This window comes from Sebastes umbrosus, chromosome 13 (assembly GCF_015220745.1).
Source record: "Sebastes umbrosus isolate fSebUmb1 chromosome 13, fSebUmb1.pri, whole genome shotgun sequence".
Classification (NCBI taxonomy): domain Eukaryota; kingdom Metazoa; phylum Chordata; class Actinopteri; order Perciformes; family Sebastidae; genus Sebastes; species Sebastes umbrosus.
This window is the reverse complement of record NC_051281.1, coordinates 6,092,017-6,104,946: the sequence shown is the minus strand read 5'-3', so window position 1 is coordinate 6,104,946 and position 12,930 is coordinate 6,092,017. Positions and strand designations below refer to the sequence as shown.

At 37.9% G+C, this 12,930-nt stretch overlaps 3 protein-coding genes across 4 annotated transcripts; 2 read left to right on the top strand and 1 right to left on the bottom strand.

The window, feature by feature from the left end:
* Positions 1 to 314: 314 nt before the first annotated feature.
* On the top strand, positions 315 to 3,567 carry LOC119500906 (gamma-crystallin M3-like). 2 transcript variants are annotated; one of them, XM_037790907.1, is made up of 4 exons: positions 315 to 440; positions 554 to 796; positions 881 to 1,039; positions 3,396 to 3,567. In XM_037790907.1, the coding sequence occupies exons 1-4, from the start codon at positions 411 to 413 to the stop codon at positions 3,510 to 3,512; spliced, it is 549 nt and encodes a 182-aa protein (XP_037646835.1). In that variant the 5' UTR covers positions 315 to 410; the 3' UTR covers positions 3,513 to 3,567. The 2 variants fall into 2 exon arrangements, with proteins under 2 accessions (XP_037646835.1, XP_037646836.1); XM_037790908.1 differs by lacking the exons at positions 315 to 440; positions 554 to 796; positions 881 to 1,039 and adding exons at positions 2,629 to 2,767; positions 2,913 to 3,155 and having other exon boundaries at positions 3,237 to 3,567.
* Positions 3,568 to 6,933: 3,366 nt separating this feature from the next.
* Positions 6,934 to 7,842, top strand: LOC119500907 (gamma-crystallin M3-like). The gene is made up of 3 exons (XM_037790909.1): positions 6,934 to 7,055; positions 7,157 to 7,396; positions 7,505 to 7,842. Exons 1-3 carry the CDS (start codon positions 7,041 to 7,043, stop codon positions 7,781 to 7,783), a joined length of 534 nt encoding a protein of 177 aa, XP_037646837.1. The 5' UTR covers positions 6,934 to 7,040; the 3' UTR covers positions 7,784 to 7,842.
* Positions 7,843 to 10,825: 2,983 nt separating this feature from the next.
* On the bottom strand, positions 10,826 to 11,750 carry LOC119499783 (gamma-crystallin M1-like). The gene is made up of 3 exons (XM_037788962.1): positions 11,612 to 11,750; positions 11,241 to 11,492; positions 10,826 to 11,151 (listed from the first exon to the last, which is right to left on the bottom strand). The coding sequence occupies exons 1-3, from the start codon at positions 11,618 to 11,620 to the stop codon at positions 10,876 to 10,878; spliced, it is 537 nt and encodes a 178-aa protein (XP_037644890.1). The 5' UTR covers positions 11,621 to 11,750; the 3' UTR covers positions 10,826 to 10,875.
* Positions 11,751 to 12,930: the final 1,180 nt, after the last annotated feature.

Genomic DNA, 12,930 nt, shown 5'->3' with positions numbered 1-12,930 from the left:
CATGTTTATTTCTGCTGAAAAATTGTTAATTTTAACGTGGGGGTCTATGGAGATTGACTCGCTTCATCCCTTCACGAGGCATCCCAGATGTGATGTTGGTTGACGTTAACTACAATACACTACACGGGGTAAAATGATGAATTGTCGTACCCAACACCTGTGCAATTCTGTGTTACCTGGTCAAAAGGGTAGCATTTCTAAAGTCTTCGAGGGCCGAGTCATGTGATTATGCAACACAGTGACACAGGCCTGTACAGCGCTCTATACCATGCTGCTGGGTCAGGGGTTTAAACAATGGGGGCCCACTGACTCTGTAGGGTTTGGTCGGGTATAAAAGCAAGGGTTAAACCGAACAGGACAGCAGTGCAGCAGTAGCAATAGCAACAGCAGCAGCTCATTCATCTACAAGTATGACCACCACTGACATGAGCATGGGCAAGGTAAGCTCCAGGATCACTTCAAACATTAATCATAAATATTGAAAATATTGAAACACACTAGCTCAATATGTCCATGCTTCTATTGTTAACTCATGCATCTTTTGTTTTTTCAGATCATCTTCTACGAGGACAGGAACTTCCAGGGTCGTTCCTATGAGTGCATGAGCGACTGCTCTGACATGTCCTCCTACCTGAGCAGGTGTCACTCCTGCAGGGTTGAGAGCGGCTGCTTCATGGTCTACGACCGCCCCAACTACATGGGAAACCAGTACTTCATGAGGAGGGGCGAGTACGCCGACTACCAGAACATGATGGGAATGACCGGTGGCATCAGGTCTTGCCGTATGATCCCCATGGTAGGTATAAAGCCGCATTCTTCATACTAAGATTCTACTTGTCACTTGATATTAAGACATTTTTATTCCCCTACAAAAATACAGCACAGAGGCCAGTTCAGGATGAGGATCTACGAGAGGGAGCAGTTCGGTGGTCAGATGCATGAGCTGATGGACGACTGCGATAGCATCCAGGAGCGTTACCGCATGAACGACTGCCAGTCCTGCAACGTGATGGACGGCCACTGGCTGATGTACGAGCAGGCCCACTACAGAGGCAGGATGATGTACATGAGGCCCGGAGAGTACAGGAGCTTCAGGGAGATGGGATTCAGCGGCATGAGGTTCATGAGCATGAGGCGCATCATGGACATGTGCTAAACATTGTCATTTTTGAAATAAAAAAATGAAAGATAAAACAAAAACTGCAACCTGTGGCTTTTTTCCTGTTCCTTGTCTACAAAAAAAACAACTGAATAAACAATGAGGATTACTAATGAGGTGCCCAAACCAAGCATGTTCACAACATTACAGAAAATGATTTTATTGTCATTTTTCACTTGAATAATCATGAAAATAATAACAAAAATAAATGATTATATCACAGACACAAGACATTGTAAAAACACACACATTATCACAAACATTGAAGAGTAAAAAAACATTTTTTTTTGCATATTGATATTCTGCAACAGCAAATAAAAACATGCTTATATAGATAATAATTAAGCAAATCTGAATTAAAATTTAGAGGCATCAAAAATTAGAATTTATTAATTTTGAGTAACAGTTTGTGAAGCTGTTGTAAATAAATGCATATACAACTAGAATACACTGTATAAACTTTCTTTTGCATATGAAATATACAAATTTGTGAGATTCTGACCCATGTGACACCTTGTCTTGTATTGTTTTGTAGGTATTTATGACCTCATCTAAAGCCTAAAGCAGTAGTTGTCAGCCGTGGAACAGTTTGATTGAGGCTCTGTTCAATACTATTCAATATTCACAATTATTATTATGTATTTATTATTATTCTATTATTTTATTTTCATTTATTTAAACAAGTAAAAGTCTCATTGTGACTGAAATCTCTTTTCAAGAACGAGCTTGCCAAGAAGACACCATAAAACAAACAGTTTACATGATATAAAGTGTATCACCAATATCCAGTTAAGATGCATAAGCAAGTATGATTATTCATCTAAAACCCCCCAAAAAGGTAAAAACAATACATTTAGAAATACAGTATAGTTCACTATTTACTGGGTGTGCTTCTTTGTAGTGATGTATACATATGACACACTATAATACACTCAAATTATTCCAACATTTAATGTAAAAAGTACATTGAATTGCAAATTAATTTCAAGCATGCATTGCAAAAAGTAAGGTCCACTACTGTAATTATGCAAACAGCTGATAACATCATGTAGTGTGTGTACAAATAAGTCCAAATATAAAACAATTAAATATTATGTTATAAAAGAAATAGTGCCATAAATCGAACAGGTATTTTCTGCATCCTTTATAAGAACTCATGCACACATTCAAAAATAGTGCCAGCACCTGAGCTCATTGATGTTCAACGTTATATTATTGTTTGTTTTTATTGTTAGTCCTGCATGAACATTTGTAATAACAGAAGAAATTCACACTACACCTTAAAGACGATTCAGTCATTCAATCTTTTACTTTTAACCAAAAAGCGTTGAATCATCCCGATAATATTCAAAGTAATCACAAATTGAAACAACAGATGCAGAAGCCATTTGATCTAGAATGATAGAGCCTGTGCAGAGGATGCATAATAACCCTTTCCCATCAGCATTCACAAACAGAGGGTCTAGCATTGCATGCTGCTGACTCATGGCTTCCAGACAATGGTGCCAATCGATTGTCTGGATGCGGCGTTCGCTATAAAAAAGGCTTAAATCCAGGATAGGATTGCTATAGCATCAGTCAATGTAATCAGCCACCATGCACGGCAAGGTGAGTCTCTGTCTGCACACATTCAGTCTTTGCTTTATTTTATTTATATGTTGTACAGTATTGCGCAATGAAGGCTACATGGATGCATCCTTTTTTTGCACTATAATGATTGCTAACCATCTCTTAATGCTCTGTTGGATTTTAGATCATCTTTTACGAGGACAAGAACTTCCAGGGTCGCTCCTATGAGACCAGCAGCGACTGCGCTGACATGGCCTCCCACCTGAGCAGGTGCCATTCCTGCAAGGTGGAGAGCGGCTGCTTCATGGTGTACGACCGTCCCAACTACATGGGAAACCAGTACTTCATGAGGAGGGGCGAGTACTCTGACTACCAGCGCATGATGGGATTCGGTGACTGCATCAGGTCCTGCCGTAACATCCCCATGGTAAGACTCTCAGATGTCAAGAAATACTGTCAAATGACTGCTTCGAAATGACTAATCACTATATATATTTACTCTGAACAGCACAAAGGGTCCTACAGAGTCAGGCTCTATGAGGGGGAGAACTTCGGAGGTCAGATGTACGAGCTGAACGAGGACTGCGACAACATCCAGGATCGCTACCACATGCCCGACTGCCAGTCCTGCAACGTGATGGACGGCCACTGGCTGATGTACGAGCAGCCCCACTACAGAGGCAGGATGATGTACCTGAGGCCCGGAGAGTACAAGAGCTTCAGGGAGATGGGATACGATGGAATGAGATTCAGCTCCATCAGACGCATCACTGACTCCTGTTAACTTTAATCAGTAAAAGCAAAATTCAAAAATAAAGCAATTCTCATATTCAACATGGCATACGCATTTATTTTATTGTTGGTAGAAATAAGAGATCTAGATTATAGCTCATTGATTGGTTCTGTTATCTTCTATATTAATGTTGTTTTTTTATTTTGCACAATTTAAGACTACACAACATAACAAAAAAAATAGATGAATAATGTACAGTGCAGGAAGAGGCAAAAAACCCACTGGGCTTATCTGAAGCCTCCACCTAGAGACAAGATTAATATAAAGAAATAATATGACTACATAATAGTGATAACAAACAATTAGAACAAGATATATATATAATAACAACAATAACAATACAGTAAATATATCAAAGTAATCAATTACTCATTTACAACCTTCACATTTTCACCTAAAAAAGTTCTTGCATATTCATAAATGCTGTTCATAATGGTTTATCAAAGGGGGAAATGCCTCTATTCCTCTTCTGTAGCTTAAAGTTAACATATAGTTACCAAGAAATGCATTTGAAAAATGATTTATAATTAGAATTTAATTTAAAAATGTTTATTTGTAGTAGCACTAGTAAAAGAGTTGCTGGTGATGTTGTACTTGTTGATTTCGACTATAAATAAAACATATTAAAAGTGTAGCTTGGAGTGTAAAAACATCAGGTTAGAGAGGTTAGAGGTTATTTTTAACATTAAATATCACATGTGTGATAGTATTACTCATGGAGGAGTATATAAGTCAGGGCACAGTTTTCTTTGTTATGTAGTATTTTACCATATGGCTGATTCAGTCCATGAGTGCTGTGCAGCACACATTCCCCCACAACATCAGAGACCACACAGTCCTGTGGATTCGAATAAGGATTAGAGATTGAATGGAGACCATGCGGACTCAATTGAAATGGTGCTGTGCACTTTACATGGACTGGGAGTTTATTATGATGTCAATAATTAAAAGGCCTACAATAATTAATACAGTATTCAGTAACTTCTCTCCACTTGTTATTGTTATTGCTATCATTAGCATATTTGGGGATTGTCAATAGATTTAGAACTGGATTCTCTTGGAAGCTTTCCAGTTAGTCCTTTATTACTATAAAATCAAAAAGCGATTGATGGATTTCAACCTGATCTCATGGGAAGGCGTATGAATAGCACGACATTTCAAGGACAAGGCTTTTCACGTGTCATTTTATGCCACAAGGTTAATGTTGTGAAATGGCTTTTCACGTGTCATTTAACCAACACAGTGTCACGACAGTTCGTGAAATAGTCACAAGATTTAATCCATTTGATTTGTGTACATACACACGAATTTCACTTTTTTTTTGTGACGCTCAGCATGACTTTCAACGATGTATTGTTTGTGCGTTTTCCTACAAATGTCCAGCAACATGTGACGCACGTGTCAATTTGCACTCCAGTCATTTCAAAATAAAAATACTTAGTAGATCAACTTGGTTAGGTTTAGGCAACAAAACTACATAGTTAGGTTTAGGAAAAGATCGCGGTTAGGGTCAAAATAACTCCAGAAGTGCAGCAACTTAACTACAGGAGCTACGTGACACACACTCAACTTTGACTTGTGGTTTCATACGGGACACGAACACTGGTCTCCTGGCAAAAGTCCTGTGTTTTTTGACCCACCCATCCACGCAAACCTCCTTGCTCTGTATACTTCCCGGTTCACAATTACATAGATTACATACAAACTGATTTCGTGCTGACCATCCCAAAAAAAATGTGAAATTCGTGTCTATGTACACGAATCAAAACTTTACATCTCGTGACCATTTCATGAACTGTTGTGCGACTGGGCTGCATTTAACACTACGTCATTACCGTGAAACAGTCGTGGTTATGTTAAATACGTACGTAAACAATGAACGTAACATAAGTACGGAAAACATGTCACAAACATAATTAATGTAACTTCACATAACTCGACAACACATTGGGACTCTCCTCGTTGAAAGTCCTGTGTTTGTTTGACCCATCCTCCGTAAGTAGTTTTTCTCACTTTTTATTCTATGTCACTAGCTGTGATGCATCGTTTCCACATATCTCTGTGTACATATGCAAGTCAACCAGATCGGAATTGATAACTGATTGATGAATGTAATAAAGTACTATTTATACATTTTGTTCCAAGTGAAAAGTTCGACAGCATAATTAGCAGTTTTGTGAACTATTTTGTCAAAAGACATATGAACCACTATGCATGCACTCTATATGTTACACAGCCAGCTTGCTAACAATGTTAGCTAACATGCCATCAAACATTTTATGTATAAATGTGACTCATCTAGACTGGAAGGTGAAAGACAGACAAAATGAACTTCTCCCCTGTAAGTGTGGTGGCGTTTCTATCCATCCGTAAAGAGATGAACTACCTTGCGTAGCACGGATGCATTATCATTGTAATCAGTACAGACTACATGGCGTCAAATGACACGCCAAAAGCAACAACACCACTGTTAATGCACGCAAAATGACAAAATGACAAATTGCAATGTCCAATCCAATCTAGACTTATGCATTAATGTATTATTATTACACCTATAGCCCCATTATGCATCCACTTCAGGCAGATAAGAACTCTGATTACATCTGTTGGTTTTCAGGGTTTTACCACATCACATGCAATTTTGAGTAACTGCGGTTACTGCAACCTGTTCTCACAGCGCCCCTCAGCATCAGAAACCGACGCACTTATGCACCCTTTAGCAACAGTATGTGACGAACCGGGCTTTCAACTAGCTATCAACTAGCCGTTAAAGGTTTGAGTAAATATATTGTTATTATTATCATAAGAAAAACATAATGAGATACTGTATGTGATGCCAGATTTAAAAAAAAAAAAAAGTTAATTTCAATTAATTAAATTTCAACTATTTGTATGAATGCAAGCATACAATGGCAAATTATTTGATGATTGTGTTTAACAATAAATAAAAAAATGTCAGCTGGTATGCTGTACAGTATTCAAAACCTTGACAGTCAGCAATCAATAGTTGGATTAAAATAAACATTGTTTGAAAAATATATATATATGTAAGACTTTATAAAATACTATTATTCAAAAAATGAATGATATATTTAATTATATATTAATTAAATTTAATATAATCAACTTCTCTGCTATCAATCCTGTTTTTTTGAAAAAAAAATCTTTTTTTTTGTTTTATTACAATAAAAACATTGATTGATGGTAACATATTTAATGAGCCCTTCAATGAAAGGTGCAGTCTTGTTTGTGGAAAACACGTCCTCTGTTGTTTTCAGCAGCACAGACAATGCAATGCGGGGCCTTTTCTCACAAAAAGCAACCACCGCAAATCACGATCGGTTGAAGGTCACTTTGAATTGAACTGTACACGGGGGCCTCTGCTCCGTGTTGCTCTGTCAGGAATTTGAACAATGGGGGTCATGTATCCTTTGGTTGCGAGGTCAGGTATAAAAGCAACGGGGGGACATCGAGAAAATTGTGCAATCCCATTGAGCCAAAACATTAGTAACCGCAACCATGACCATGGGCAAGGTGTTACAGCTTTTATAACAGTTTTAATCTAATTATGGATGATGATATAAAAAAATATTTATGAAATTTTGCAATTTCATCATAATGGTTTCTTTTCTCAGATCATCTTCTACGAGGACAGGAACTTCCAGGGTCGTTCCTATGAGACCAGCAGCGACTGCGCTGACATGTCCTCCTACCTGAGCAGGTGTCACTCCTGCAGGGTGGAGAGCGGCTGCTTCATGGTCTACGACCGCCCCAACTACATGGGAAACCAGTACTTCGTCAGGAGGGGCGAGTACTCTGACTACCAGCGTATGGGCATGAGTGATTGCATCAGGTCCTGCCGTAACATCCCAATGGTACTCATTATTTCCTGTTTACATTACATATATGAGAATTATTCAACCTTATTATGGTATCTTAAGGAGGATTTCAGTGACTCATGTTCACTCTTTTTAATTTTACAGCACAGAGGCCAGTTCAGGATGAGGATCTACGAGAGGGAGAACTTCGGCGGTCAGATGCACGAGCTGAACGAGGACTGCGACAACATGATGGATCGTTACCGCATGAACGACTGCATGTCCTGCAACGTGATGGACGGCCACTGGCTGATGTACGAGCAGCCCCAGTACAGAGGCAGGCAGATGTACCTGAGGCCCGGAGAGTACAGGAACTTCAGTAACATGGGCATGGACAGCATGAAGTTCATGAGCATGAAGCGCATCATGGACTCCTGCTATTAGAGCACCAGTGTATAAAAGCAAGATTTTAAATAAAATCTAGTCATTCTCTTTTAAATGAATTCCTCTGTTACATATTATTGAGTGATCTGAAACTCATACAACAAACGACAACCTAAACTCATGGTTGACACACATGGGAAATACATACACTAAAAGAAAATGCATTAATCTCCACTACATTGCACACCATCAGATGGCAGCACTTGACCATTTTTAAAGTTACCCAATCTTTCCAGTGCCATGTTAGGTTAAGCAAAACCATGTTACACTTAATAACTAGTAAATACTTTTGATATATTAAATATTCTTTAAATACACAGATAACGAATAATACTTAAAAGGTTATTTGTTTGTTCTGTATCATTATTTACTTCAAAAGTAAAAAGCAAACTTATATGTCGATATCAATAATAGATCAATTTGAATGAATATGATCAATGTTAGCAAGGGGAATTCATTTAGAATAATACACTACTTTATCATTGATAAGTGTACCCTCAATGGCACATAGTGACCTCTCTTTCTACTAAATTAAGAAACATTTAATGCAAGCTTACAAATAAAAATATTGAAAAAATCTAGATGGCGGAATTTGCACATAGTTTTAGAAAATTAAAGTATAGCATAAAAACAGTACAAGTGAATGCACATATGAAGTTAACCGGTTTTCATACATTTGATTCTAAATAAAGCATGTCATTTTCTGAGCAATAATATTTAGTTCATGTTTGTCACACTATTATTATTTTATAAGACAGACTACACACCTTACTGTACTACAGCTACGCCTACAACTGTGAAGCAATCATAGTTAAATGCAATAAATTTGTGAATTACAGTAAATCATTTTGAATAAATGAAGAGCAGCATATAGAATAAATGGTTACTTAGCTAATAGTTTGTATTTCCCTATGTGTCTAATCACTGGGTGTTCATCATATTATATATGAAAGTACTTCATATCACTGATTTAAACATGTATACGTTGTTAAGAGGGGAAAAAATGTCAGCTCTAATTCTGCTTTTTTTCCACAACAAAATAATAAATTAGTTACGAGGTCTGTCACACTGTTGACAAGTAAAAACATGCATGTTTTGTAATTTTGGAGCCGTACCAGCTTTTCAAAAAGGCTGACGTTCACAAACAATTGATTAACATTACAATGTTTGTATTCTAGGGGAATGTAAAAGAGCTATGCTCGCCCATTAGAGTCGCATTGTGATACACGTAGGGAAAGGTTCATCATTTTGTTTTGCTAGTAGTCTTTTGTCATTCACCAGATTGTAGTTGAGAACAAAAGTCATTTTGTGGGAGTCACAAGAGTTTTCCAATCATTTTGTTAGTTAAAAATGTTGTGGTTTTGCAACAGGTAATAAACTAAACTAACACCAATTTATTTTACTGTTGAAAGGTCCAGTGTAAAGTGGCTGGATGGTCTTTGGGTACAGCAAATTCACTGTAGATTTGACTTATTAGCAAAAAATCATAGAGGTTATTAATATTGTTATACAAGATAAGATAAATCTTGACCTATCTGTCAACATAATTGTGAGTATTATTCTCCATACTTTTACGACTCAAACAGATGCACATCATTGTTTCTATTTATTACAGAATACATATATATTATCTGTTTTGACGTCAGAGCAAACTTCACCATCCTGAGCTGTATGTCCTGATAGCCAGTGGGGTCTGAAAAGTGAAGCAAATGCTGAAGTGTCTTAAACTTGCATTCTTTCTAACAGCCAGCAGGGGGCGACTCCTCTGGTTGCAAAAAGAAGTCTGATTGTATAGAAGTCTATGAGAAAATGAGCCTACTTCTCACTTGATTTATTACCTCAGTAAACATTGTAAACATGAGTTTATGGTCTCAATCGCTAGTTTCAAGTCTTTTTCAATACAGGATGATGTTCATTTAGTAAATTATGGTCCCATTTAGAGTTTTTGCATTCGGTCAGATTCTTGTTTCGTAACGTTACATAAGTCAGCTAAGGGCGGTTGTTAGTTATTTACACTAGTTCCGTTGTTACGGTTGTTAGGTTACGTCGTTATGTTATTATTTTAACTCAAACCTTGATCTTCTTTCTTACCTTATCAAAGTAGTTTTGTTGTCCTAACCTAACAAATCATTTCACGACGTTAATCACGGGGCATTGTGCGTTTCTGCAAGCGAGATACGAGGCTTATATGAAACGTATTTCTGAAACATATTTTGGGTTCAAACGACGACATTCAACATATCCCCAGGTTTGCAGAGACGTACAGTGTCAACATGTTTTTTTTGGCGACTGGGTTGCTTACGTATGGACATTGTCATTACTTATAAATAGGGCTGTCAAAGTTAACGCGATAATATTACGTTAACGCAATCATATAAATCAACACACATACATGAATATATAAGAGAAAGAAAGAGAACGAGTACAGAAACCAGATTTATATGATTGAAGCCAGCAGTCTTCTGCTGAAACATACGCTTAGCTTGTAGGCTGATGGCAAACATTCCAGTAGCTAACGTTAGCTTTACGTTCTACCCCGTTTGCTGCTGGAGAGAGCGCACCTATTGGTTTTTGACAATGTTCGTGTCATTGAATTTACAATAATATCAAACTTGTTCGATTTTATCGGAACATCAAGACGAGAAAAAGACTGACTTGAGACAGCTTGGACTGAGTTTTATGACCACCTTAAACTAAACGATCGAGCTCACAGGAGCGTGCCGCAACTCTAGCAAAACTCTCGTGATTTTATTCCAACATTTGAAATGTGTTTGCGACAGTGAAATCGCTTGAAAAGTCGTTTGGTGTAAGGTACACCAAACAATAAGCACGAGTGAAAAGTGAAGAGTTTAGAGACTAATTTTGAAGAGTAACTATCTTTTTGATGTAAACCAGCTTTTAACATCAATAAGATATTGTTAACTTAAGTAAAAGCAACTATCATTGCCGTGTAAAGAATTTGGGTGATGGGATTCAGTTAGTTATTTAGTTATTTTAACAGCTAAAGAAAAACACACAAAGGAAGCAAGTGCTTGACAAACTTGGTTATGAATTACACATCGTTTTTATTTACTGATGTCAAAAACAGAAGCCTAGCACATATCAGTGATACGCCTCATGCTCATGAACCTCATGCCGCTGAATCCCATGTCCCTGAAGCTCCTGTACTCTCCGGGCCTCATGTACATCATCCTGCCTCTGTACTGGGGCTGCTCGTACATCAGCCAGTGGCCGTCCATCACATTGCAGGACTGGCAGTCGTTCATACGGTAACGATCCATGATGTTGTCACAGTCGTCCATCAGCTCATTCATCTGACCACCGAAGTTCTCCCTCTCGTAGATCCTCATCCTGAACTGGCCTCTGTGCTGTAATACGATACAGGAAAATGTAAGTATGGACACACATTTTAAACTAAAAATGAAGTTTAAAGGGACGTATAGATGAGGTCTCTTACATAGGGGATCATTCTGCAGGATCTGATGTTGTCGAACATCATTCCCATGCTCATCATGCGCTGCATGTCCTGGTACTCTCCCCTCCTCATGAAGAACTGCTGACCCATGTAGTTGGGACGCTCGTAGACCATGAAGCAGCCGCTCTCCACCCTGCAGGACTGGCACCTGCTCAGGTAGGAGGACATGTCAGAGCAGTCGCTCATGCAGTCATAGGAACGACCCTGGAAGTTCCTCTCCTCGTAAAAGATGATCTGAAATGGAGAACAGAAGGGGAGATCCGGATTTAAGAATCATCAGTGTTCATATCAGTGCTAACCTTAAATTTGGATATATTTTTTCTGTGTGAAAACATAAGTAAACATCCCATTACCTTGCCCATGATGGTGGTTTAGGTGGTCCCAAGTGGATGGTTCAACTTGCTCTGCCAACTCCATGACTCCATGGTCTTTTTATACACAACCCCAGGGGACATGATGTGTTGTTATTCAAATGTGCAAAGCTGATGAATTGGCAGTATGGCTTTTGCTGAACGGGGCCTATAAATGTGAAACAATGGTTCTCCATCCATACATTTCTGGCAGCCGTTATCTGCATTGTCTATTATAAGCATTACCTTTGTGTGTCCTCCATTATCAGTCAGAACGTTCTCCACATATGGTCTGATCACCACTGATGGAAAGAACCTGACAGCAGGCCACATCTGTGACAAACCCATGAGAACCCCAGAACCTGTGAAATATTCAGTTAGTTTAAAGAATTAAACATACTGACTTGCATTTTCACAACGGTTTCCCCCCCTGATTAATAACAAATTCTGTGTTGTAAATCAAAATAATTTTGTTTTGTGCGATCTTACGTAAATCAAATTAATTTAAAAGGGAATTTATAGATGTCACATAGGTACTACCTGGAGCATAACCAATATTTTGTGAGATACACAGCCTATAACCAAAAGACACATCAGTTGAACTGCTTATTTTGAAGGATTTATAAACTGCTTATTCAAACTAATGCACATTATTTCAAAAATGTGTATCAAAACACAGAATGTGAAAACAGCAATGAATAAAAAAAAACACCGTTATCACCTATAAACACCTATAAACACCTATAGAATGATTGAGAGTAGCATTAAATTCTGTTTTACAGTACTCATCTTTTAAAAAGGCAAGTAGATACATTCATGTGAATACCAAAAATATTATATAAATGTACTATATTGTCCTCTTTTATGTGTAATTTCAATTTGTGCATTAAAAAAAAAAAAACCTGAGTGGAAAAAAGAAAAGTTAAAATATTGCAAAAATGTCTTCACTGTTTGGCTGAGGTGGAGAAATTGGTGTATCAATAAAAGCAAAATTGAAACGGACTTTGACATAAAACAAAAACACTAGATGTCTGTGAAGTGATGAGGAGACCGACTAACGTCGGTTTACGATGATTTCACTTTTTATGAGCTTGTAAACTGGCTACTTGCGAAACAATCCGGTTGCACAAGTCGTCTTTCAACTCCAACTCCAGTCTTGCATCTCAAGTTGCTAATCGGACTGTAAACAAATGAGCAGTGCATGGAAAAGGAAGTCTCTGTCCGGATATCTGCTGGCTACACCAGAACCCCGGAAATAAAGACCCTTGCCCCAAGAGCTTTATCCGTCGTCAGACTGATAGTCAATGAATTCTGAGATTTTG